This window comes from Manacus candei, unplaced genomic scaffold, assembly GCF_025592945.1.
Source record: "Manacus candei isolate 608988 ecotype Guabito, Panama unplaced genomic scaffold, ASM2559294v1 h1tg000021l, whole genome shotgun sequence".
In the NCBI taxonomy this organism is placed as follows: Eukaryota; Metazoa; Chordata; class Aves; order Passeriformes; family Pipridae; genus Manacus; species Manacus candei.
The window spans coordinates 4,905,232-4,930,217 of record NW_026138069.1 but is presented as its reverse complement, the minus strand read 5'-3'; the positions used below and the strand labels follow the sequence as shown (position 1 = coordinate 4,930,217).

General features: G+C 36.7%; 1 protein-coding gene across 1 annotated transcript in view; it reads right to left on the bottom strand.

Annotated features, from left to right (window-relative positions):
- Nucleotides 1-363: 363 nt before the first annotated feature.
- The window catches only part of VWDE (von Willebrand factor D and EGF domains), a 37,286-nt gene continuing 12,663 nt past the window's right edge, over nt 364-24,986 (bottom strand). The window contains exons 5-30 of the mRNA XM_051785968.1: nt 24,146-24,235; nt 22,834-22,978; nt 21,963-22,177; nt 21,564-21,637; nt 19,265-19,538; nt 18,975-19,183; nt 17,552-18,537; nt 16,215-16,351; nt 13,271-13,426; nt 12,572-12,676; nt 12,096-12,210; nt 10,861-11,111; nt 10,521-10,740; nt 9,836-9,973; nt 9,171-9,233; nt 7,014-7,694; nt 6,591-6,686; nt 6,410-6,505; nt 5,795-5,890; nt 4,758-4,853; nt 4,325-4,420; nt 3,735-3,830; nt 3,540-3,635; nt 2,167-2,262; nt 1,503-1,606; nt 364-384 (exon numbers count right to left, since the gene is read on the bottom strand). Coding sequence (XP_051641928.1) covers nt 364-384; nt 1,503-1,606; nt 2,167-2,262; nt 3,540-3,635; nt 3,735-3,830; nt 4,325-4,420; nt 4,758-4,853; nt 5,795-5,890; nt 6,410-6,505; nt 6,591-6,686; nt 7,014-7,694; nt 9,171-9,233; nt 9,836-9,973; nt 10,521-10,740; nt 10,861-11,111; nt 12,096-12,210; nt 12,572-12,676; nt 13,271-13,426; nt 16,215-16,351; nt 17,552-18,537; nt 18,975-19,183; nt 19,265-19,538; nt 21,564-21,637; nt 21,963-22,177; nt 22,834-22,978; nt 24,146-24,235 — 4,752 coding nt within the window. The remainder of the gene's footprint in view (nt 385-1,502; nt 1,607-2,166; nt 2,263-3,539; nt 3,636-3,734; nt 3,831-4,324; nt 4,421-4,757; nt 4,854-5,794; nt 5,891-6,409; nt 6,506-6,590; nt 6,687-7,013; nt 7,695-9,170; nt 9,234-9,835; nt 9,974-10,520; nt 10,741-10,860; nt 11,112-12,095; nt 12,211-12,571; nt 12,677-13,270; nt 13,427-16,214; nt 16,352-17,551; nt 18,538-18,974; nt 19,184-19,264; nt 19,539-21,563; nt 21,638-21,962; nt 22,178-22,833; nt 22,979-24,145; nt 24,236-24,986) is intronic.

Genomic DNA, 24,986 nt, shown 5'->3' with positions numbered 1-24,986 from the left:
GACACTCAGCAGCTGCTACAATCTTGTTCCCACAAAGGAAATCTCAGTCCAGCTGACTGCATCAATGAACTGCAGAATTTTGAGTTTGCATCAGTCATCAGATCTGAGTCCAGTGAAGACATCAGAAGCTGTGGGGTTTGTGCATGAGGTAGCAAAAAATTATAGAAATATACATATATGCTTTAATGACTACAAGATTGTTGTTTTGAAGCTCACCAGTATTTGTGGCTAATACAAATCTTTAAAAATAACACTTCTGAATATTCCTTTCATTTAAATAAGCTCTGTAATTGCCTTTAACCCTTTTGCTATTTTCAAGTCTCATACATCCATGAAGCATTGCAATTTAATTGATACATTTCTTCAATCATGATGCCTTTGTACCTTGGAGAGAGAGAGAGAGAAAAAAATTAAAAACAGACTTGAATGATGCAGCCCATGTTTACAATAAAGTTATCCATGAGTCTCTGCTTTCCTGATACACAGAATCACAACATAAGTTAAACTTGTGCCTGTAGCTCTTTTGTTTCTTAAAGAAAATTTGCCGTTTTAATCAATACAGCACCATCTGACTGATCAGCAATATATACTTTCTAGATAAAAAATATATTAATGCTTTGCAGACATAGTTATGTAAACATTTAAATCAAAATATTCCTCTCTTTAGGGCAAATTTTGGAAATCCGTATTGAAAAAAACCAGTCTCTTATTGTCATAAGATATGTAGTTTTGTATTTTCAAAAGATGTATGAGCATTTCTCTCTTTCAATTTCTGAAACATATCTGCCCCATCTCTCAATTCTACTGGCACCAGAAAAGTGTCTATACATTGAAATTAAAAGAAGAGAAACACCACGGATGATGCAAGAAGAGCATACTTTTACTTCAGATGTCACAAAGAAGTTACTTGTAAGGAAATGTTTAATTAAACTACTTCAGTGAGTGACTGTCAGCACTCAAACAAGGGAATCCAACAGAAAATTGTGTGACAAAACAGAGAAATCGTCATCATACCTTATGATGCAAAAAAGTAAAGCTATTCCCAAGTTACACTTTGGGATAATGAACATTTGTATAAAACAGGGATGAACTGAGTGGCAGTGTAGTTAGTTGGGAAAAGATCAGGGCTTGACTTGATGCAAGCTAAGAAAGTCAACAGCGGGACACTTCTCCCTAAAATGGGGCCAGATGCTGGAAGAGAGAATAGTAGTTGTGAAGAGGATAGTTACCAATCCCTGCTGCATGACAAGAGATAATCAGCTTAATTTGAAACAAAGAAAATGTACATTAGGTGTTAAAAACAATTTTTTAAGTATTAAAGCCTAAAAGTTACTGGAATAGCTCTTAGGAATTTCATTAGTTTTCCCTCACTGAAGACTGAAAGGGAGAAATCAGACTAAACACATATTTGGTGTATATCGTGCTGCTTCATTAGACAGGGTGGACTAGATAATGACTCCCAAATCACTGTATCTGTGATGGCATCTTGACTCCACATGTACCTGAATTTTCTTCCCACAGAGGACTCCAGTATAACCTGGACGACAAGAGCATACGTTGGGCAACACACACTTGCCTCCGAACAGACACTTCTGGTTGCATACAGCTAAAACAAGAGATATGTGGCTTTATTCATGGAAACACTTTGGTGGAGGAAAAGTGGCTACTATTTCTATATACTTATTCTGTTTGCTTATAGGAGCCAGGAACTCGTTCAGTATTTTCGCAAGGAAACACCCCTCAGCATAGGAGACTTAAAGGTCATGTGGAACCAACAAAGTTCTTATGCCCATCCCATCCCCCTCATGCTTTGATGCAGATTTAACATGAGAACATGCCAAGAGTGTGAATGAGACTGAGCAAGGAACATGAGTAAGGTGTTTTTTAATGCATCTTACTATTTCAAGCTATTGCAATGGCTTCTCAGGGCTGGTACAGCAGTGTACAGTATTAGAGCAAGCCAACACATACTGCCACGGTCCCAGACTGCCATCATATCCTGGAGGGCTTCAGAATGGGCAGAGGAATCTCTACTCTTTATCCTGCCTTTGACACAGATTAGGGTAAAATATAACCAAGGTGTAGAACTTCAAGGCTCTGCATATGGCTGTACTGTGCAGTCTGAACTGTGCCGAAGCAAGAGGTTTCAGGTCACATAATTCTTACGTGTTTGGCATTGGATTCCTTCCCACTGTGGAGGACAATGACATGTACTCGGTCCAATACACTCCCCACCATTCTTACATTCCTGAAGGCAGATTGCTGCACAAACATCATCACAAAGTTTGGTTAAATTCCAAGTGATTACTTTGACTTATGACTCAGATTTCAGGATGCCCATGAGAGGTTGAGTGCTTTCCATACACAAGAGTCACATCATCTTCACTGAACTATCTATCTTACATCAATAGGATATTAAAGAAGAAAGGCAACTGGAAACAAAAAGCCCTACAGCCAAAGCACAGATTGAGATGTTCTGTAGCATCACAGATTGCTACAAAAGCCTGAAATATGCTAAATAGCTTTACTTTTTCTAAATTTACCTTTCTAAACCCCATACCTTGGTGAGAGATCTTTTGTCTGTCATGCAACTGAACACATGGTGAATCAACTCATGAACATTTGATCCAAAGTTATTTTCTGTGACCCATTTTTCTGCACATTTGCCCCTGCTTATTAAACAATAATTAACCTGCTATTGTTTCCATTCATTAGGTGCCTATTTGATAATCAAATCTCTCTTCCAGAGTGTCCAAGAATATCTCATCCATGTCCATACTGGTAATATTTTTTTCAACAAAAAAAACCCCCTTTCCAATAATTACAGAAAGTAATACAGGGAAAACTGTTTTTCCTCCGTGCCATTAGAGAGCTCATTGCCCGCATCAGTTCCTGAGCCTCGGGTGAGCACTATGACAGATACTAACACTTTAGCTATGGGATTTCTACCACCCATCCTCATGCTGATTTTCATGCAGATTGTGCTTTTATCCACGCTGACACATTTTATACATTTTCTTTATGCACCATCAGTATCTTCATTAAGTTATAATGTGACCCACACATGTTCTACCATCACAGTCCTATTTCTGCCTGTCCTAAAGAGCTTGTGGTCGTTGCATCTTCTATTTCAATCACTTCCCACCGTTTCCACAGTTTTCCCATCTTTCACTATCTGTTTTTCTATCTGTTTTTATATCCTACAGCACAAATTGAATTTCTTTCACTTTATTGAACTCAGCTCCTTGCAGAAATATGAATATTTCTTATTTAGACAATAATTAAGAAAGAAACAGATAATATTTGCTATACAAGAACTTAAAAGATATTTTGGTCTCATGATTTATCCTAAGAACTGCATGGTATTAGCTCTATCCTAAATTTCTCTTCCAAGTTACAGACTACTATTTTTTTCAATATGTGTATATACTTAAGTACTTTGGCACTAACTTCCTATTACTTTTGTAATAGGACAGAATAACCTTAAATCATATCTTACTTGTAAGGTATAGTTCTCCTGTTAACTACAAGGTACTTACGAGTGTCACATCTTTTTCCTCTCCATCCTGAAGGACAAGAGCAAATGTTTGGGCCGACACATCTTCCTCCATTCATACACCTTGGCTCACAGATACCTTAAAATCAAAACCATGTGCTGTTCAATACATTTAACTGATTACAGAATAATTTGTTTGTTATTTTTGGATCCTGGAAGAATTTTAACACTGGCTTACTTTTTTCACATCTTCCACCTGTGTACCCATCAGGACAAGTACAGACATTATTTCTCATGCAGTGACCACCGTTCTTACAAGGCGGGCTGCAGACAGCTAAAAGACAGAAACAGGAGGAAAAGGCTGTAGTTAGTATTTTGTTTGCCTTAGTGATATACTTCTATGAAACAAGAGAGCAAGACTAAGATTCTGACAGCTAGTATAGACATTCAGAACTATCAGGCCAGTGTTGTAAAAATCATATTAATGTGGTTTGGTGCCAACATCAATAGTAAAGACAAAATCAGATAAAAAGGGGTCAAGGATGGCAACTGTATGTGTACATGAGTAACTAGACTACACAAAATATACAATGGCACTGGTTGAATGCTGCTCAAATGTTGAGTGGAAGACAAGACAAATTTTGAGTCTCCCTTCTCCTTGAAGACTCATTGAATCAGTCATAAAATCTAAAAAATAACACAATATTTGTTTTGCACCACTTCTCAGGTACATGACTTGATTGTTAATTTCGTGTCTTAATGTTTTCTCACACATTGTCTCATACTGGCAGCTAAGGGGTGAGGGTAAGAAAAAATATAAAATATTACCATTCTGACACTGGGCACCGAAGAATCCATGTGGACAGAGGCAAACATCTGGCTTAGTACAGGAACCACCATTGAGACACACAGGATCACACATTGCTGCAGAAATAGGGTCAGGAAGAGTGGGAAGCGTGACATCCAAATAAAGTATATAAAAAAATGTGTGTGTGTTGCAAGGACCGGAACTAAATACCTAAGATAACTGCAGGTAACACCATTCCCACAGAATCTTCACCAAAATTAAAGGATCAGTATAAGACTTCTAAGAGGTGCTGCTGGCAGCAAAACTACATGCAGAGTCATGAGGGAGTGCTGGAGCTCTGCTGCAGTAAGCAGCTGCCCATCTCTGCTCTCTGAGCCACACAGTTCCAGATTTCAAACTATGGGAGGTCCCATGGACACTCTCTTAGGAACATGGAAGTTGCAGAAGTGTTACCTGTACTGCATGTAGGTCCGTACCACCCAGGTTTACACTGGCAGATGTCTGGAGTGAGACATTCACCACCATTTTCACAATGTCTGTTGCAAACCACTAGAATCCAAAATGTTGGGCAAAAACAAAGGAGAAGGTGGGGGAGGAGATCGAGGTGAAGAGAGAGAAAGAGATATGTTACAAATTATGCTTGATTAATATTACAGTTCTTTCCTACATATCAACACTGGAAATAACATACAATTCCACTGGCTGAAGAGGAATTGCTGAACAGATTAATCCAGTCTCAAACCCATAATAGCTAGCACCAGACAACAAAGTAAATAAAATGTCTTTCCATGCAATTATCCATGGTTTGGTTATATTCAGTGTTAAAAACCTAGAAAATTTCAAAAAAATTCTAAAACAAATGGGAAGTGCTATACTAAGAGACAAGTGGACCATGTAACATGATGAGTTTGATGGACTCCACGAAAGTCCAGTCAAATGTCTTCCATCACTTTAGCAAGGGCTCGTAGTGACACGAGACTAACAAGCAAAGACATTTAAGTATCATAGCTCTGGAAAACCATGAATCAGTTCTTCAAGACTATATCTCATTCTCTTTAGTACTCCTTAACAAAGAACAGCTTTTTTTTTTTTTTTAGTGTCACAAACGAGACTAGAACAAGAAAAACTGAGTCCAAAAGTGCTGGGATTTGAGGAGGAGACAAAGAACTTTCTCAATTCCAGGTTAATAAAGTAGTACATCCAAGTGAATTATATATAAACAGCATGTCTAAATTTGGACTCTCGGAACGATAAAAATTACCAGGATGAAATCTAGCCAAACTTTAATAGTCCATTATGTTTAAAGTTATGTGCATATATTATCTAATGTTCAAAAAGCCCAAGTATGGGCTCCTTCAAAGAGACAGAGGTATTATGTCATTTGCTAGCATTAGACAGAGTGCATAAAAATTTAAACCATAATTTACTTTCTTGCTTCTGAACAACAGAAGCAAATGTTCTGTATTTTTCCCTCATGCTCTTTTGCTTACTTGTATCACATCTTGGTCCCACAAAGCCATATGGGCAGGTGCAGAGATTTCTGGCCAAACATGTGCCTCCATTTTGACAGGGTGGTTTACAATGTGCTGCAGGTACAGAATTATGTTGTTCAAGAAATCAGCTCCACAAAGATGCATGGATTGGTCATGCTTTATAGAAAGGGAAATATTAATAACTGACAGTGAGCAAAGAACTGGAAATAAAATAAGGAGACATATGCAATGCCTTTTGACAAGAATAACAACAAGAATTTCATTCCAAGAGTACACAGTCTCAACAGCGGTGGCCACCCTGAAAAAAAGAAACCTGACACAATTTCCAGAGAGTATTTCCCACTCTTCAGGACTGTTTAGCTTAGGGGCAATTACATTCACTGGTGAAGTCCTCTACTTACAGCAAAAGCTAAATTTAGGAATATCCAATCACAAGCAACATTTACAATGTATATCAAGAAAATTAGGATATACATTGTGTTACTTAAGGGTTCTGTTAAAGTAAAAGTAAAATGAGCACACCTCTTTGCTGTCAGAATGAACAGTCATGGAAGTTGTTCACAGCATCCTTTGGGTATTTATGTATTCAAAAGCAAAAAATACTCTATTTACCTTCCTCACAAGTGGAGCCACTGTATCCTGGTAGGCATTCACAGACATTTGGCTTAATGCACTTCCCATGGTTTTTGCAATCAGGTCTGCACAGAGCTGTGTGAAAAAATCAATATCACTCTTCAAATCATTAATTTGTGCATATGAGTTACCAGAGGCAAAATCAAAATACCATACTCACCAGCCTGACAGTTGAAACCAGCATAACCAGGCTTGCATTTACAAATATTGGGTGCCACACACTCCATATTTTTGCCACATGTTTGTCTACATCTTGCTGAAAGGCAATGAAGAAAACAAAGGGAATAAGGAAAATAAAAGTCACATTTCACACAACTGTGCTTTGCCTAACATAATGCACAAATCACAGAGAATCCGTTATGCCACTGTCTGTAAATGGGAGTCTAAGACACATCAGGAAAATATTTTTAAGTGCATCCATACAACTAAAAGCCTGTAGGCTATGCCAATATTAATAATGAAAGTGAGAAAATTCAATACACCATGCTTTTCACTGATTATACAGTAACAATGTACTTTCAAGTTATAAAGACATCTCAATATTATTTTTTTCCAGGCATTTAAGTTCAGTTATTTGTAATACCTCTGCAAGTGAAGCCATCTCCATAATAACCATTAGGACAACGACCACACCTGATGCTTCCATCCTGACTTGGCTCACAGTGTACACCAGGAAAACAGGGTAAGTCAGTACAGGTTATTGCTTTAGGAATCACTGCTTCACTCTGTTCTTCAGGAAGCATTTTTGGTGGGACAGTGACTTTGACAGGGGCAAAAGGTAAATTACTTGCTTTATGCTTGGCTAATAGGTGCAGAACTCTCTGAGCATTGCCACCTTTGAATGCTTTGCTTGGCAAAGAAAGTCCTTTGCTTATATTTGCTCTGCTGCTAGGAGAAGTCTTCCTGCTAGTGTCAAAATAGCTGTAGGCCTCAGTTTGCGGCCTTGTTTTTTTCTCAGGTGACACAGCATGGCTCCCTGAAGATGCAGTCATCACAGTATGTACTGAAGAACTCACTTCCATGTCAGCAAGGTGACCACTGATGGTCCTGAGAGTGTGAGCAATGTTTCCAGTAACAGCAGGTTGTAAAGAAGCACTTCTCTGAGAATTAAGTGACTTCCAGGCAGTGATTGTTTTTACTGTGGAGGCTGGTGGTGTGCTGCTACTGACCATTTCTGTAGAAATAAATCTCTTTGGGACATCTGTAGAACTGGGAATATAGCCTGAGATGCTTAAAACCTTCTCAAAGGATGATTGTTGAAACCCTGCAGCATGTTAGAAAGAAAGGGGGGAAAAAGTATGTGAACAAAGACTCTTTTCTTTCTGAGCATGGGGAATGCTTTCTGAACAGATAAACATACAGCTCATTCATTCTCTGATTCAAGAAGTCCCTCCATGTGCTACATCAGAATGTAAGCAGTAGAACCTAAGTGGTAGAATTAGAGAAGATCAAGGTAATCTGTTTACATCCTTTTCCACCCTCACCATGGCCTTTTCTTGGCTGGAAGACAAGGAGAAATCACCATATGTATGAGTTAGATAGCAGAGATTTTCCCATACCACGTCAATAAAGAGATTTACTGTCAGAGCAGATTATCAGATCCATATATGGTTTCCAGCCAGGTTATTGAAAGAATTTAAAGAAAAGATACTGCATATGGTTCATCAGTGTGTCTAAGTGCTAGTAATAAGCTGAGAGTCCAGAAGCAGAGATTTAATCACAAGTATATAGATGATTTTACTTATTGATGCACCATGGACAGTATTCTCTGTGAATAATCCACCACCTTGTTGCGAAAGTATTACCATCTTTTACTCTTCAAACTTTTTAAGCAACTTTCTTAAAGTTTCTACATGGGTTTTATTAGTAGGTTTTGCATGTGTTTGCTAAACAACAGAGACTGACTCAGCCTCCTCATTGAAAAGAGTGCAAAATGAATGAAACCTTCTTCATATTCTGCCCAAGAAAAGTTGGAAGTCTGTGGAAAGGAGTAAGGCACTGTAATCCAAGACTGCTGGAATGCTATATGTGGTCTTTTAGCATTATGGGGCAGAGGAAGAATGAAACCCCAATCCATTTACAATAGTCCTAAAAAGTGGTCCACAAAAGGTTAAACTTTACTGAATCGTATTAGAGTTCTATCTCCTACTGCTGAAAAGCAAACCATTTTGCAGCTGATGAAGAGTTATCCAGCATTGGCAGTGGAGTGAGAGAGTACCTCCCTTCTCCCTCAACAACAATTCAGAGATAAACGGAAAAGACACACGAGAATTTCCTGCAAAGAAAGCCCCAGCAGGCACAGACCTGGAAATGCCAGCAACAGCATTTAGAGTTTTAGAATAAAGACAGTCACTTGCCACATCTTTCACCTTTCCTTTGAGTTAAAGCAGGAAAATGGCATTCAACATAATGCCATAAACTTTTGCTTATCTCATATAACAGATGTTCCTATCCCCAGGTTACCTATTTTATGTCAGTGGTTAGTCACTAAAACAAAAGGCAACTCTAGGAGTGTCATACATCACACTCTCAATAAAATTACTTGACTGACCTAAGGGATTTGTTGATATTGACATTTCAATCTCATTTTTCAGATCAGAATACAACCCCAGTAATGAATTAAATTGTGTCAAACTGAAAAATTAAACTAACATAAAACTGACTAGGACTGTTGTTTGACAACTATATTCTTATCAGTATGTGAATTGTAAATTCAATTCTCTTTATGAAAAGAAATCACCTTTATTCTCTCCAATTTCTCCTGTGGAATCCTTCCTTTCAACATCAGTGTCTTCAAAGCTTTCTAAAAAAATATGTGAAGGTACATTAGTAATGCACAGAAGCAGCTACATTTGTTTCAACTTTAAATAAAGTAAAAGTTTCAACAGATAAAAACAACTCAAAATTCAGAAAGCAGATAAAAAGTAAAAAATATTTCTTAAATATTTTTTTAATAACTTTAAAAAAGTTTTTAACAGAGTATTTTAAAAATTCAAGTTATTCAGTAATTGCATTGTAAATAAATATTTGGGCACCTTATTTGGCAAATGCCTTGATTTGGGTAAATAATTCTATGCTAATCAATCTAATAGAAAAATATTTTGTCAATAATTTCTCATATTATGAAAATAATGAAGAAACCACCCCCAAAATTTCATTGTATTCTACTTTGATATAAAAGAATTGGGGTGTTTTGTATGTTTTTTTTCTTGTCACTAGAAGAAGTTTTTTACAGCTATGAAACCCAGTACAGTCTGATGTTGCCATCACCAGAGACACAGTCCTGTTTTGCTGACTACAGAAAAGAGTTTTAAGTTACTGTTAGAAACATGAAGCATAATCAAAGATATTTAATCTAAATGACAGTAAGATAGTACTACTCTTCTGAAAAACAAGGAATTTTACCATAACATGACTTCCCATCTCCTTGCAGATTATTTGGGCACGGACCACAGTAGTAAGAACCAAAAGTATTGAAGCAAAATACTCCAGGGAAGCAAGGACTGGATACACATTCATCTACATCCTCTTGACAGTGTTTACCTGCATTAAAATACAGATTTAATTTTTTCTATAATATTGTGTCACTAGACTTTGATGGCATATTTATAAAAGTACAATGTATGCCAGTGCTGAAATAGAGAAAAAAGTATCTATAATTTCAGTACAGCTAATAAGAACAGCTGACTAGGTTTGCAATTCACATTTTTTCATCTTATATTAAGTATCTTGCTTATTGCAGAATATGGAGAAAATGAGCTGTGGGAACTACATGTTTATCTGCAGGAGAAATCACACTGTAACCAAACTCATCATTCCTATGTTTCTCCATATTGCCGAGTTTACCTCTGTGGAGAAAAACAAGGAAATTTGCTTTCATAGTAAACTAAAATAAACAACCATTGTATTCATGCAAGAAAAATCTTGAAGTATACCATATATCTTTATCACCAGAACAGAAAATTTCTTCATAATCTAACAGTAAGCTATTTACGGTCAAAAATTAAAAAATCAAATTTCAGACATATAATTAGAAACTCCTATTTATCACTGAACGTGATAAATGTGTGTAAATAAAGTAGCAATTTACCTTGAAGTTCAGGTGGACATTCACAGTAATAGCTGTTTATTCCATCCACACATCTGCCAATACCACACTGGTTAAGTCTACAGTCATCAGTATTCCCTTCACAGAGATCACCTTCAAATCCAGCCACACACACACAAAGATATCTTCCACTTCCAGGTGGGAAATTAATGTTTGTCACACATGAGCCATTATTTAGGCAATCACATGATTTTACACTGACCTACAAGACATGCCCAATAAGACAGTTTTCTATTTTTTTTAATGAACTAGCAATGAGTTCTGTAATTAGATATCTTAAATATCTTATTAGTAGGTGTCATTTTATTGTAATATTCATTACCTCTATTTCTACCTTAGTTGTTGCATTGCAGTCATCTGTCAAAGAAAATGTTAATTTATGGAGATTTGTTGACACAGCTTTCCACAAAAGGAGACCTGATGGGGAAAGACTGGCACCTTCTGGACCAGAATCCAATGTGAAATGAATAGCAGAGCCCTCTGGATCTGAAGCCAAAAACTGATATACGAAATCTTCTCCATAAAAAGTCTGTAGCATAACCTGAGAAGTTTCAAGGACTGGAGGCTCATTGTCTGTAACAAAGAAGATGTTTTCATCTTTTAAGCAAAAGTTACAGTATACTTAAAAAAATTAAAAGGATAATATCTTTCTATTAAGGAAGTCACATTGAATTTTTTCTCTTAAATTCTAATGCCATTGGTATGGCACAGAAAAAACACTTGATATTTTCATTTTAACTATAGCAACATAACCAAGAAATTACTTTTACTTTGCAAGAGCTTTTAATGCACTGCATCTATACATCAAAAAAAAATTTACTGAACTTAACCACTATATTTTAACTATATGACTATAAGATGGAAATCCCTTGACTTCCTGACTGCTGGATGAGTTTCATTTCATTCCTTTCATTCAGGTTTCACTCTTTTGAAATAGGTATAGCTACGTTGGCTTTCAGTACAAGTTTGAATGAGGACAAGATTCACCAATACAGGCACCAGGAGTCCCATTCACACAAGACCCTTTCCAATCAAGGCAGAGTCTTGCCAGAACATTCATACACATAAACACCAATGCAAAATACAAAATCTGAGCCAAAAGAACCATTTCTGGTCTAGAACTTTATACTATGGAAAAGGAAAAGGAAAATCTTAGGTCTTCTTTACATAGTGTGGTTTCTAAATGGACTGAAGTATGAAAACTTTGGATATACTTTCAAATGTTTAGGCCATGTATCTATGCCATTGATGTAGACGATGTCCAAATATTAAGGGCCTAATAAATATCACATGTCATTTAGTTCAGTTTGTGATCTCCACCTGTTTGGTATCAGAATAATTTTTTTAAATACTTTTTATATCTATATGTTGAAGACAACCATATGTGGATGTAGCTTGCTAAATACCAAAAGACTTCGAAGTGCCAATTAAACCGAAAGTTGTTAATTTTCATTAGTTATTTGTAAATAGTTAAAACTAAACCATCACTATTTCCATAAATATAAAAGCTTAGTAGACTTTCAACTTGGTATTACAAAAGAACTATTTAGAACTTACTTTCAGCAACTGACCAAGTTAACTTTGATATGTCAGGTCTGCAGAGTAAGCAAGGGCTGGTTGGATTTGTGTCTCCTTCACCATAACAGAGTCCATCTATGTTGCATGTTTTCTCCTTTTAGAGAAATAAAAATGTGATTTATTAATATTTTTTGTTATCAAATTGGTTATGAATTTGTATAGCACCAAATAAAATCTAATAATTCTGCACTTCCATTAAACAACTAAGCTTGTTTTTAAATCTAAGTAACTGACAGTAAGTTTGGTTTTATTTGGTAATTATATGAAGTGCTTTTGGTTTGATTCTTTACATTTAAAATTGCCTCATCTCAGCTTGTCTTTCTGTGCATATCATTTCTGTGCATAGAAAATCCATGTTGGAAAAAGAACGGGATACATTCTGCTGATTTTTCTACATTTTTTTTCTGCCTGAAAAAATGCATTTTATTCATAATGGAGAGTAGTGAAACACATACCTTTAACGTACATAATCCAGATTCTTGTGATTCACATATCTGACAGGTTCCATCATATAATATCATTGTTTTAGAGTTGCTATAAATGAGTCCATCATTAGAAATCTGCAAGGTGTACAGCAAAAATGGATTAACCAATACAGGTATCAATAGATAGACCACCAGTGTGGGCTGCTGACGTGAGCTTCCACTTAGCAACAGACAACTATATATGGGTATTTAAACTCTCACAACAGTCATCAGAAATCTAATCAAACCTGCCCATAAGTCTATGCAGATATCTGACCAACCACATGTAGGTGTCTACTTTAGGGTAAGTTGAACAGTATGTACACTCTCTTGACCTTATTGACTCAATCCGTATGAGAGCTCAGACATCTGCCTCACGCAGGGATTAGTACATATAGCCTGGGCTATATTCAATTCTACCATAAATGTACCCAATGTTATTTGAAATGCTCTAGGGTAACTTCTACTCTTGAAGAACAAGTGTCTCTGTAGGATGTAGGTCATATCTACAGTCCCCCTGCAGGAGAACACTCTCAAATGACACTCAACACTTCAGCTTAGGTGATGAAACTGAGACCCCAAGTCAGGCAAGCTGAGTTCTACCTTTAGAACCATTGAAAAAAGAATAACATCTACGTAATATATTTTCATCTAATTGGAATATTCGTAAGTGAATATTTCTGTAAATACCTTTATTTGCCACTTGGCAATGGGTTTATCATCAACCACAACCATGACATCAGACTGCTGCCCATCATTTGGTAATTGGCAGTCGACAGTCCTGGCATTTTGGAAGACAGCTGGCATAGTTAGAAGTTCTCCAGGAATCCATTGTCTATTACTATACTAAATGGTAAGACAGAAAATCTGTTTTTCAGTGAAACGCATCATGCAAATATTTTTATCAGAGAGAAAAAACACATGTATTGTACAGTTTTGAACAAATCTAATATGTCTGGATTAGAATGCGGTGGCAAATATTACATGACATTATTTGCACACACAGATTTTTAGCTAAACCTGCTACTGTGGAAGAAAGGCAGAGAAACCTTTGCTGACGCACAGCCCTTTGGCACTGCACTGTCAAGGACAAAGAGTTCTTCCAACTGGGGAGTAATAGGAGGGTTAAACAGTGGGCGGTCCTGCAACGGCACCGAGCTGACATGCAAGTGCCTCTGTCACACTCCATCTCTGCTCCCATGTGAGGACAGGCTTTAATCGAAGAAACAGATGAGGTTTTTGGCAGAGCTCAGGTATCATTCTGGGTGCTGGGGGAACACTGGCACTGAGCCTTTTAGCCCTTGTACAGGTCAGTAGATTTTGAATAAGACAAGACACCATTGACCCTGTAGACTTTTCTTCTAAACTACACTGAAGACAAGTCATCCAAGGATCCATCTTGAGAGTTCAAGGTAACAGAATAAGGATGATAATACTGTTTGACTGAAGTATTGATGTGGAAGTAGGAATAAGTATATGAAAAAAAAATAAAGTTAGATGGAAGTAAGAATCCAGACAGCCTAAGAATCAAGAGAACAGAAGTTAATTTAAGAAATTAAAAATAATTTTGAGCTTGACTAGGTTTTACTGAACTGGCACATTTTCTAGTTACCAAAGCCAATCGATGCGTTTATTCAATCCCAGTCCTCACACAGATCATCTGCTGTATAAGCCTTTGTGGTTTTTTGGGGGGTTTTTTTTGTTGGGTTTTTTTTTTCAAAGACAGAAAAATTAAACAATTTGGCTAAAAAGACATATGAGCTATTTCTGTTCCAATCAAACATTTTGTTTTTCTTTCACCATGTATTCAGTTAAATAATTCACAGCAAGGGTAAGTAAAAGTATAAATGCTAAATATTTCTAAATATGTAATTTTGAGTGCATTTAGTACTGTAACCTTTGAAAATTGATACAGTCTATTTCTCCAGGAATCTTTTGTTATTACCTGGAGGCAAGTTCAGATAATTTTTTTCAGAAACAGATTAACCTTTCAAAAACCAATTAAAAAGCCCTCAGATCTACTAGCATTCCAGCTCATTAGGTTCATAGAAAAACTTACTTCTAGGGTTCAATGTAAACCAGAAGGAAATAAAACCATATTTTCATTTTGCAGAGGTTAAACACACTCTCATGCTTTACATTTCAATTCTGTATCTCTGTAGTCACAGATTGCTGGCCATGTCCAACCCAAACCTCTATCAAGTTCCTAACATATGCTGGGTAAGACACTCTATGGACAATATTGAAACTAAAAAATTCTTAATTCTGTCAAAATGCCTCCCCTATGAAATTATAATCATTTAAGATCAATCTCAAAATATAGGGACTTCTGTTGCAAGTCCATTGACATTTCCATAAATTCACTATTACTCCATCATGAAAAAACAAAACAAAACAAAACAAAACCCAAACTTCCTTTCTTTTGTATTCTCAAGCAAAAAATTTGCAGCTTTCTCCTCAACTGCAGCTAACAGCAGTAAATTGGCTCTTGTCAGTGAACAGATCATCACTAAAAGTGATTAAATAGAAAGTTTTTGTAGCCAGGAGCCAAATGCACCACCTAAAAGAGAGATTTCAGAATATCTTGCCACAAGTTAAAACTGAGACATTTCAAACTGTGATAAGTGAATTCCCAATAATTGACTTACGGTGAGCATGGTCTAAAAGTCTTCTAACCTAATGGAGTGTAAACTTACTCTTGACTATCATTTCAAGCCAAGTTGAGTGGATATATGTTGAGTTTAAGAGAAATCTATAGCCAGCATTGCTTATTCTGTCAAAATAATTTTAACATCTGCCAGAACTAGCTTAGAAAACCTTTTGTCTCAAGAACATAATTTCCCATTGAATGGTTCCCCTTTTGCCAACTCTCACCCCCTCCAGCATCACATCAATGAAACACAGTTTTACTTTGAAGCTTTTTTTGCTCGTGTCTAACACAACATAAAAACTTGTAATTGCTGATTGCTTATTCCAGCTAAAACTTGTAAACTGCTTATAAATTTGCCTTGAGCAAATTCTAGGTCTGAATAACAACAGTCTCTCTATACAGATCCCCTTAGTTTACCATACAACATTTACCATGCAATTTTTTTTAATTTCCTGTTCAAATCTGGGGTATAGAGCTGATGTATACCATTAATTAGCCTCAGGGAAATGGACAACACATGAAAAATGCCTTTCTCTTTTCCTAACAGATTTATTTTGTTTATAAAGGGCTATTTCAAGCATTAGAATTTAGGCAGAAATCTAGTAATGTCTTTAACCTTGCTGTCCTTTTTCAAAGAAGTGGTACTTGAATTCCTCTCCATAAGCACTGAAAAAAATGAACAACGATGTACTGGTTGTTACTGACAGGGTTGCCCTTGCCCTTTTCTGATGGATAGCTTCCCTATGCTGTTATCTCCCTCTCAGCTGCTGAGCATTCCCATTATGTTTTGTATTTCTCTTATCATGGAGGAAATGGCAATCTTGCAAAGAATTCAGTGTCTGCTGCAAAGTGCTGAGAGCCTTTGCTTTTAGCTTTGACTGAAGCACTGGGTTGTACCCACATCAATGAGTAATATGTTAGACATTTTGTCTCTCGTTCTACAAGAAACTTAAAATATAATTGTCACTACTCAGGGAGACCTACTTGCAATTTGATGATTTCACATTTCAGCTTCAATGACTCCCTGAAGCCATGTCCAAAAACTCTCACTGATGTGCAGTCATACTGTCGAATATCACACAGCCCAGCATTCTCTAGCTCTGTAATTTCTGGAGCCTCGTCTTGGAAGTAGAGATTAGACAATAAATGCCAGTATATTAACTCATTAATATACATTTACATTAAGCAATATGTTTATTTTTATATCCAACTATGAAAACTATGTAAACAACGAAATCTGGACCCAGCTGAAGAAAGGCATAAACAGAAAGATTTTTTTTATTGTTAAAATGAATCCTAAATTTAAAGCTAGGCTTCTGTTTGCTCTTAGAACTTGAATATTATGAAGCAGAGAAAATTCAAGAGACAAAAAAGACTTGTGAATATGTGTTTTGCTTTTTCAACTATGGTTCTTTACATCACATTGGCAGAATAAATTCAAAATGAAACTCAGGCCCTAGTAATAGGAACTGGAAAGGTGATGGTTATGTACTAATTTACAATGGGATTTTTTTTTTTAATTAAGGACTAAAGAAAAATATCTCAGGTGTAAGTTATTTCGGGAAATAATTTGACAGATTAGAATACTAAAAATAGTTTTTATGAAGTAAAACCATCTTATTTGACTTCAAGGGGAATAAAAGATTTCTTTTTATAGAAAGAATACCTCTTTCTCTATTTGCTTTTAAGTAGGTCACTAAAACAAAAACACCATTGCAAAACAAAATATTAGCAGGTTTTATTTTGAAAGAGTTTTGAGTTTTGTAGTAGAGTTTATATTTTTCCTGTGTACCTACTTAACTGAATTTTTAGTGACTGTCTTATTTATTGAAAATTTAAAAAATCCTGCCCAGCTCTATATACTGTATCTTTTTTTTTTCTTCACCATCGATTCTAATCCAATCATATCTAATAGTTATCTTACAGACATGTAACAGCAATAAAGAGAAGAACATCCCACTTACAGATCCTGTAAGTAAACAGGATCACATAGACTATAAAATACTGGGGAGGGGAGATCTTCTCTGAAGAAGACTGTGTGCGGAAACATTGCCAATCTCTTGGGGCAACACTCTGGATTGCAAACTGACCAAGTGGTAAACTTTTTAAATCTGGCATACCAGAAAGTAAGCCCATGTTTTGTCCTTTGGAAACAAGAAGGCTGAATGGAAAATATTTATAGCTGTAGTTAAGGGCAAGTAATTTATTGGGTAATAAACAGGGCCACCCTTGTCCGTGTACAAAAGCAGGAGAGAAAAATACATGTATGTTGCAGGAGCATTATTTAAGTAAATCTCTTACTTAAACCTCCCCCCGCTTACCAGACAGTATGCTGCAGTCATACGAGCTGTATCCTTGAAAACATGCACAGCCCCATTCTGTACATTCCCCATTACCACTGCAGAGACTGGGACACTTTAATGCAGTAAGTAGGCTCTCAACTGAGCCTTCAAGTTCCTGTGGGTTGTAATTTATTTCTTCTAAAATTCTTCTCTCGCATTCATTCTCCAGAAGAGGTAAGGAAGCTTCTGCCCAGCTGAGGTCATCTTTCAGCAGCAAATCTTTAACACACATATTGATTGCATCCTCTGTTCTCTGGCCAAGAAGGGCACCACAAGATCTTCCTATACTGGAATTAGCTATTGCCTGCTGGCAGAGTAACAGAGCACTAGACTCGGTGAGGCCTGAAGGTGTGGGCCAAGAAGGAAGGAACTTCTGGTCTGCGTCAGTGGCATGGTCCTCTGGGAAAAAATAACTATATTCCTCTAAGTCTGTTTGGCTGAGACTTTGGAATAGGAATACTGGATGGTAATCATAATAATTTTGACGCTTCCCTCTACTTTTAACTGACAGACTTTTGAGAAGATGACTACTGTAACGCTGAGAATTTTTTCTAATGCCTGAGCTTGAACTTCCTTCTCTTTCTGTACCAGTATTTCTCACTGAGGTTGCCAAGACATGTGAGTTTACTCGTGATGTTTTGTGAAGTTTGGTTTGATTATCCTGCCTCTGCAGAAGTGTAGATGAATCCATTTCATGTGCAGATGAACGTTTCTTAAAGCCTCTGACAAGATCAGTAGGACCAAGATACTCAGCAGTGACATCCAGTCCTGGTATCAAAGAAAGAAATCTACCATTTGCACTTTCTTTACAAGACAGTGGAAGTTCTGACTGAGAAACTGTCTCCAGTTTGTTCACTGACAGATATAATCCATCATCTTCAAGTGCACAGTCACAGAAGACTACTTTTCTCAAAGATGTTAAAGAAACAGGTGTTTTGTCAAACAAGCTATCTCCTGGTAAAATTCTAGATAAGAAAGCAAAAGATGAAACTGTATCATCTGAACTATCTTAATTGTGTTATTAAAGTATTAACATTTTGTTCTTTGTTGTTTCATACTTTTACAGCATGTCACTGAATCTGCAGCACACAGCTATATTTAAAGGTCAATTAAGACACAAAAACTCAAGAATAACTTATAATAAAAGAATTGAGATGAGTGGATATTTTCTGTATACCTTGATACTTCGTTCAAACCTAATCAAACTAATCTTACATCATAGTACTTACTTATTTTGCACTTCAGTTTCAATTTTCTCTTAAATTAATTATGGAATGCATTGATGCATTCTAACATTAACTTAAAAACTCGAGAAGATTATTTTTTTTAGTATTTTGACAAGTTTTTAAGAGTGTGAAGAACCAAAAATTATGACAGTTAATTTAAACAGAACAATTGTTACCTCCACTCCTCAATAAAAGAAAAAGGAACATTAGCATGATTTGGGATTTCCACCTCACTTGCAGTGTGATAGTCATTCTCCGCAATTCCATCAAAGGTGCCACAGAGTCCCACTGTATGTCTGTAATCTGAACTGGGGGCCCTAAGCGTTATGCTTATTCCCCATTCGCTCACATCAGCACGAATGAAAGCTCCAGAAGAAAACAAAATCTAAAATGAGATTGAAGATATCATCATGAGAAACATGGTTTTTAATTTTACCTATTCTGTAAGCAATTATTCACTACTTACTGTTACTTTTCTTCCTAGGTAGGATTCAGTGACTCTGACATTGCTTCCTGTTGTGTCTCTGTTTATTACAAACAAGTGTGGCTGTGATTCATGTAGCTGACCACTGCACATGTCAAATGCAATTATATCACTTCCTTCCTTGGCAACAAAGCCACAGTTGCAGGATGCTGGGTAGTGAAGACTTCCACAGTCCCACTGGCGAACATGAACTTCAAAATCTCGAGATGTACTCTTATAGAGAACAAATGTTCCTCTTTTAAAATTGTCATAGACTCTGGAATCAAAAGAATAGCATGTGATATCACTCTGGTTATAATCACCACATGTCAGCAACTTTATCTTCAAATGAATTTCTAATATTTGGTGAACTTTGATAATGCAACTCATTTTCCTGAGTCAGAGAAAACAAACAGTACAGCCTGCAGACTAACACACAACTTATCCTGAAGAAACACCATCATATCTTCCTCTGTGCAGCATTAAATCAAAAAAAGAAACAAAATTAAACCTTATTTTTACACTAGAAAAATAAGGAATTAAAGAAGTATTAGAAGTGGAGTATATGTAGACAATGGTTGTGAATGGAAACATAACCATGAAGCCTTTGACATTCTTTGATTTTTTTTTTTTAACACTGCATATGACAGGGAACTGGAGGGTACTTCTCAACCTTTCTGTTTCTGCAACAGTATACCTATGCAGAGAGAGCAATAAGATGCACAGCAGTGTGCATGTGGGGGCAGCTGCTGAAAACTGCACAAGTACCCTTGACAAAATGATTTTGAAAGTCACATCTTTTTTAAAAAAGGTCTGCTTTATTAAGATGGAGATGGGGAGTGCTTATTCCCAAAGAATATTTAAAATGAAAACCATAAATAGCAACTTGCTTTTTTTCCTTAGGGTTACCATCTGTCCCCTGAAGCAAGGTTAAAATAGCCAATTTAATGATTCAGCAGCAAGAAAGAAAAAGAAGAAAGAATGGAAAGAAAACCCCAAACTTTTGCTGTGAGTTTAACAGCCTCTTGGCTATAAATGGCATTTGACAGTTAATTGTAGACTGGCAATTTGCTTTGTATATAATGGGCCTGCAGACAAACTGCAGATGGCTGCCCTACTGGGACTGCATAAGATTGTCCATGATTCAGTGCAGACAGTTCCTTTTCTATTTGTTTCCTCAATTTGTAAAATAAAGTAGCAACATAATTTATCCTTAAAAAGAAAGTTCTTTCCCTGCAGCATATGCTTTCTGACAGACCACATCACAGTAAAACACTGCTTCACAAGGAAACTTGATCACAATGCATCCACAGTTAAAATGATCAGTGAAGACATCCCTAAAACCTCTACTGAAGGAGAAACTGCAAGATCAGGATAACTCCATTGACTTTATTATTACTAGTCACAGTTCTGCCAGAGAATCAATCACAACCTTCATTTTTCCTTCTGTTATCAAGTTCACAGGAGTGGAACTGTGGTCTGAACATCCTTATTTGGGGGCAACATACCCTCTTTCTTTTCACCCTGCTACTTGAAGAAATGTGCTTCTACTGAACAGAGAATATGAAAGTCTCAGGCTTGGAGCATGTGTTTGTTCAGACATCTTTTGTGAATTAGAAACATTTTGAAAGAAAGAAGCATAGCAAAACCACAACAGCTGTGTCCAAGGAAGCTGTCTTCACTTCAAAAAGAAGGCCAGTGACGTGCAAGTGACAGTACTGAATAAGTGCTGTCAATGCCACTATTGCTTTCAATGCCACTAATAAACTCAGCAAAATGCTCCACAGACAGTAGAAAGCTTCTAGGAACTTGATCCTTACAAGGATTCAGATACTGACACACAGAAATAGGGAAACTATGCCATTGATTGGAAACACCTTTGCATTAAAAGTTTTGTCTAATTAATCATTTTCTCATGGTTCATATATGAGCATTACTATCTTTCATAGTCAACAGACTGCACAGCATCCTCTCCTCTCTTGACATATGGCTCTAGAAAGTAAAATAGTCTATTTGTTTCATTCTCTTGCCACAACCCCAAAGCTTGCCTTTAGAAATGCAAATATTACAAACCTCATCATGACTGGCAAGCTTTGTTTACAAGCTGAAACACATTTATCCTTATTGTCAAAAAAAACCCCAAGAAACTTCAGTGCTGTTACAGAAAACTACATCTGACTTGTATCACCAGTAGAGATTTGAAATAAATATATAAATGCTTAAATAAATAAAACAGCCCACCAAAACCACCCACAAAAAATCCCCACATGCTTTAAGTTAAGAGCAGCAATTCAGTAATTACCTTCCATCAAATGTAATTATATGAGGATCAGTAAATGAGTAGCAGTAGGCAGTGGGTAGATCCTTAACTGTAATCTTCAGAATAAAGTAGCAAACAGTAAGCCATGTCAGATTTGGAAATAAACAGACTCAGGTACATTATTTATCTTAGTATACTAGTTCACATTCTAATACAGATATTATATTATGCTTTCAATCAAACTGAGTAGTTATATCAATACAAAAATGTAAAAAAAATTAGTTTAAATGAAAACACAGAATTTAAATTAAAATAAAAAAATTAAAACTGACTACTTAGAAATCTTGGTGTGAGTTAGGAAGTCATGACTGAAATAGAAACTTCATTAACATCAACCATACTTCTGGCTAGTTTACGGAGCTTAACATGAAGATTTTCAACCTGTATGCTTTCTGGAACATAGCCATTCCACAGGAAATTCTCACTGGATATAGGTTCAACTGCAATTCTGGTAATTCTGTCTCCATCCTGCATGAAGTCTGTCACAGCAGTGAAATAAATTACAGCTTGACTACAGATTCCATCATTGCAGGGTTTCTGGAGAAGATCCACATGACAAGAAGAAAGAGCCAAGTTTAAACCTAACTGCTCTTTACCTGTTTTAAAGAAAATACATAATTAGTGAATTTTTCCTCTAAATAAGTCACATTTTGTATACTAGTTTTAATATACATAATAACTTTTCTATGTACTCTTTCATAAATTAAAATAATTATGCTTTTTTCTTGCATTTGGTCATGCAAAACCTCCTCTCTACACCTTCATACACACCCCCAAGAAATTGTTTTTGAATTTCCCACTTTGATAGACTAATGGAAATCATGATAGGCTTGCTAATGTGACATAAAAATGGTTGTCTGCTCTTCCTGGTTCATGGGACTTGTGCTTGAGAAAGTACTACAGAAAATGTCAATAATAGTAAAAAATGAGGACTTTGGTACTGCATATATAGTACTTGGAAAGCAACACATAAACAAAATTAACTGAATTAAACTTTACAAGTATTAAAGTATTCTGTCTATTCGAGTTAAAGAATGCGGCTATCAACAGCTGTAAAAAACCACCTAACTTCAACAAGTAATATGGTCATACTCTTCCATACTTTCCTCAGAATCATGTACAGCCTGTGAACACTTTAACATTTTAGAAAATATTTTACAGTGTAATAGCTTCTCCAAGAAAAGATACAGCAGGAACATTTAGAAAAATATATTAAACATACAAAATGCAACGAAATCAGTGTAATACTTACCTACATCAACACTATTTAATGTCAGTGAGATTTTGCAGTCACTTTCAAGCTGGCTAAACTCAGGACAAGGAATAGGAATGCTACTTTCTATTGTCAGTCTGTATTCCTTCCCATCTTCTGATATATCATAAGTTTCTGGATGTATCTAACACAGAAGAAACTCTACTTAAAATGCATGCTTTGTGAGTAAACTGCAGCACTGCTTACTAACCAGCTAGGAGTGCTTGTTTACATGGGCTGAGAAGCAGCAGCATGTTGAGAAAAGATGGGGATGCTACAGCCAGAGCCTTCAAGAGGTGGGAAAAGGGGCAAGGATAAGCAAAAGGCAAAATTAAAGGCTAGATAGAAAGGTAAGAAATTAACAAACCACATTAACCCCACAAAAATGTATTCTCCATGTAATTCCTGGAAGCTAAGATACAGTTTGGTGTACTGTCTTGGGGGAGTGGGGAGGGAAAGAGAGGGAAAGTTACCTACAGGAAACAATTCCCAAAAGAGTCTGAAAGCACCATATTTCTCCTGAGATTCTTCTCCATAAGCTTACAATACAGCTCGCTAAAGATGTATAATGGAAAATGCAACTGGAGATCAGTAACAGGGGCCTACAGCTGAGCTTGGTACACTGGGTAAAATTCTGAACTCAGCCTCACAGGGCAACAAAAATAACACATTGGGCCTTTGCAGTGTACACTTCGGACCTGCACTTATATGAGATAAATCTGGGCCCTGATCCTGCAGAAACATAAGCTCAGGCTAAGTCAATAAGACTATACCCAACACGTAAGGACATGCAGTATGTCTTTCCTGGACTGGGGTCCCATTCCTGGCCGGTGAATGGGTCCCTACAGATGTATCCACAGAACTCACAGATCATGTCCCAGTTTCCCTCTTTAAGCCCAGATCAGGTTGGCCTCACCTTCCCTCACTCCTGGGAAGAAGGCCCAGCCTAGACTATCCTGTCAGTCACATGCTGTAAGAGCCTGTTGGCAAAGGACATCATGATGCCAGAAATGGCAGCAGCATTAAACTAAGGGACAACAGTGTCCCTGGGCTCGGGTCTGAGCCATGGCCCTCCATGTTTATAAACACTGGGCCAGTTGGCTCAAGCTGCTGGAATCCAAGGCTTGCACTTCATGTGCAAGGTGCCAATTCAGCCTTCCTGCACCTTGAGTACACGAAGAGCCGACAACATGCTCTATTAATTCACAATTAATACATTTTAAGTGCCTTCTAGTCAGAGGGATGGCTGCTGTAGCAATACTCAAAGATTCCTACTACAGTAAAGTAGAACATAATGTTTTTTAAAAATTACCTTGATTCCAGCAAAAAATTCCCTGCTCTCAACTGAAGAGCTTTGTATACCTGGCTTCTCCATGAAAAAAGCAGAACAGCTACAGTAGACCTGTAGGGCAAAACCAGCATAATAGAATACATTTTTGGTATGAAGTGGTCAAATAAAGACAAAACTCAGTCACCATGGGTCAGTTCAATGGATTTGTCATGGCCAGTGTTCTGATTGCACCAGAAGTTACCAGTTGCCAGTGGTACTTGGTAAATACAGCATAGGAAAAAAAACAGAAACAGATCGAGCTACCTAAGACCTTTTCCTGGTGTACACTACCAGTGGTGCAGAGACTTCTTGAACTAAAAGCTGCATATAAGTCATCCTATTTAACGAATATCTGACTCTCCCCAGATTTAAACATTTTTTTCTGGAGCATTTCTGCAACCCATGACATCTTGCAAAAACGTGTTCTACACTTGATAACATGTTATTTACTTCTTTTTTTTCCGTTTCACATTTTTTGCCCTTTAATTATTTTTTGTGCCCATTAGGTCTTAGATTATACTTTTCTGATGTTACGGGCCTGGATAATCTTTTTCAAGATGATGAATTCACTGTGATTTCCCTCCACTGAACTAGTTCCCTGATACTAGACACTGTGGGTTTGCTTCGGTTTTGTGTTTGGCTTTGTTGTTTTGTTTTATTTTTTAATTTTGTTGTATCCGTTTTGAGATATGTTGACCACAGGCAATATTTCCAATCCTGTAAAAAACCAAAGATTTATAGCAGCAGCAGCAGGTAACTTCTGACTGTGCCTTTCCCTTTGACTGTCACTGAAGTCCCTGAATGATTTTTAAGGATTAACGAT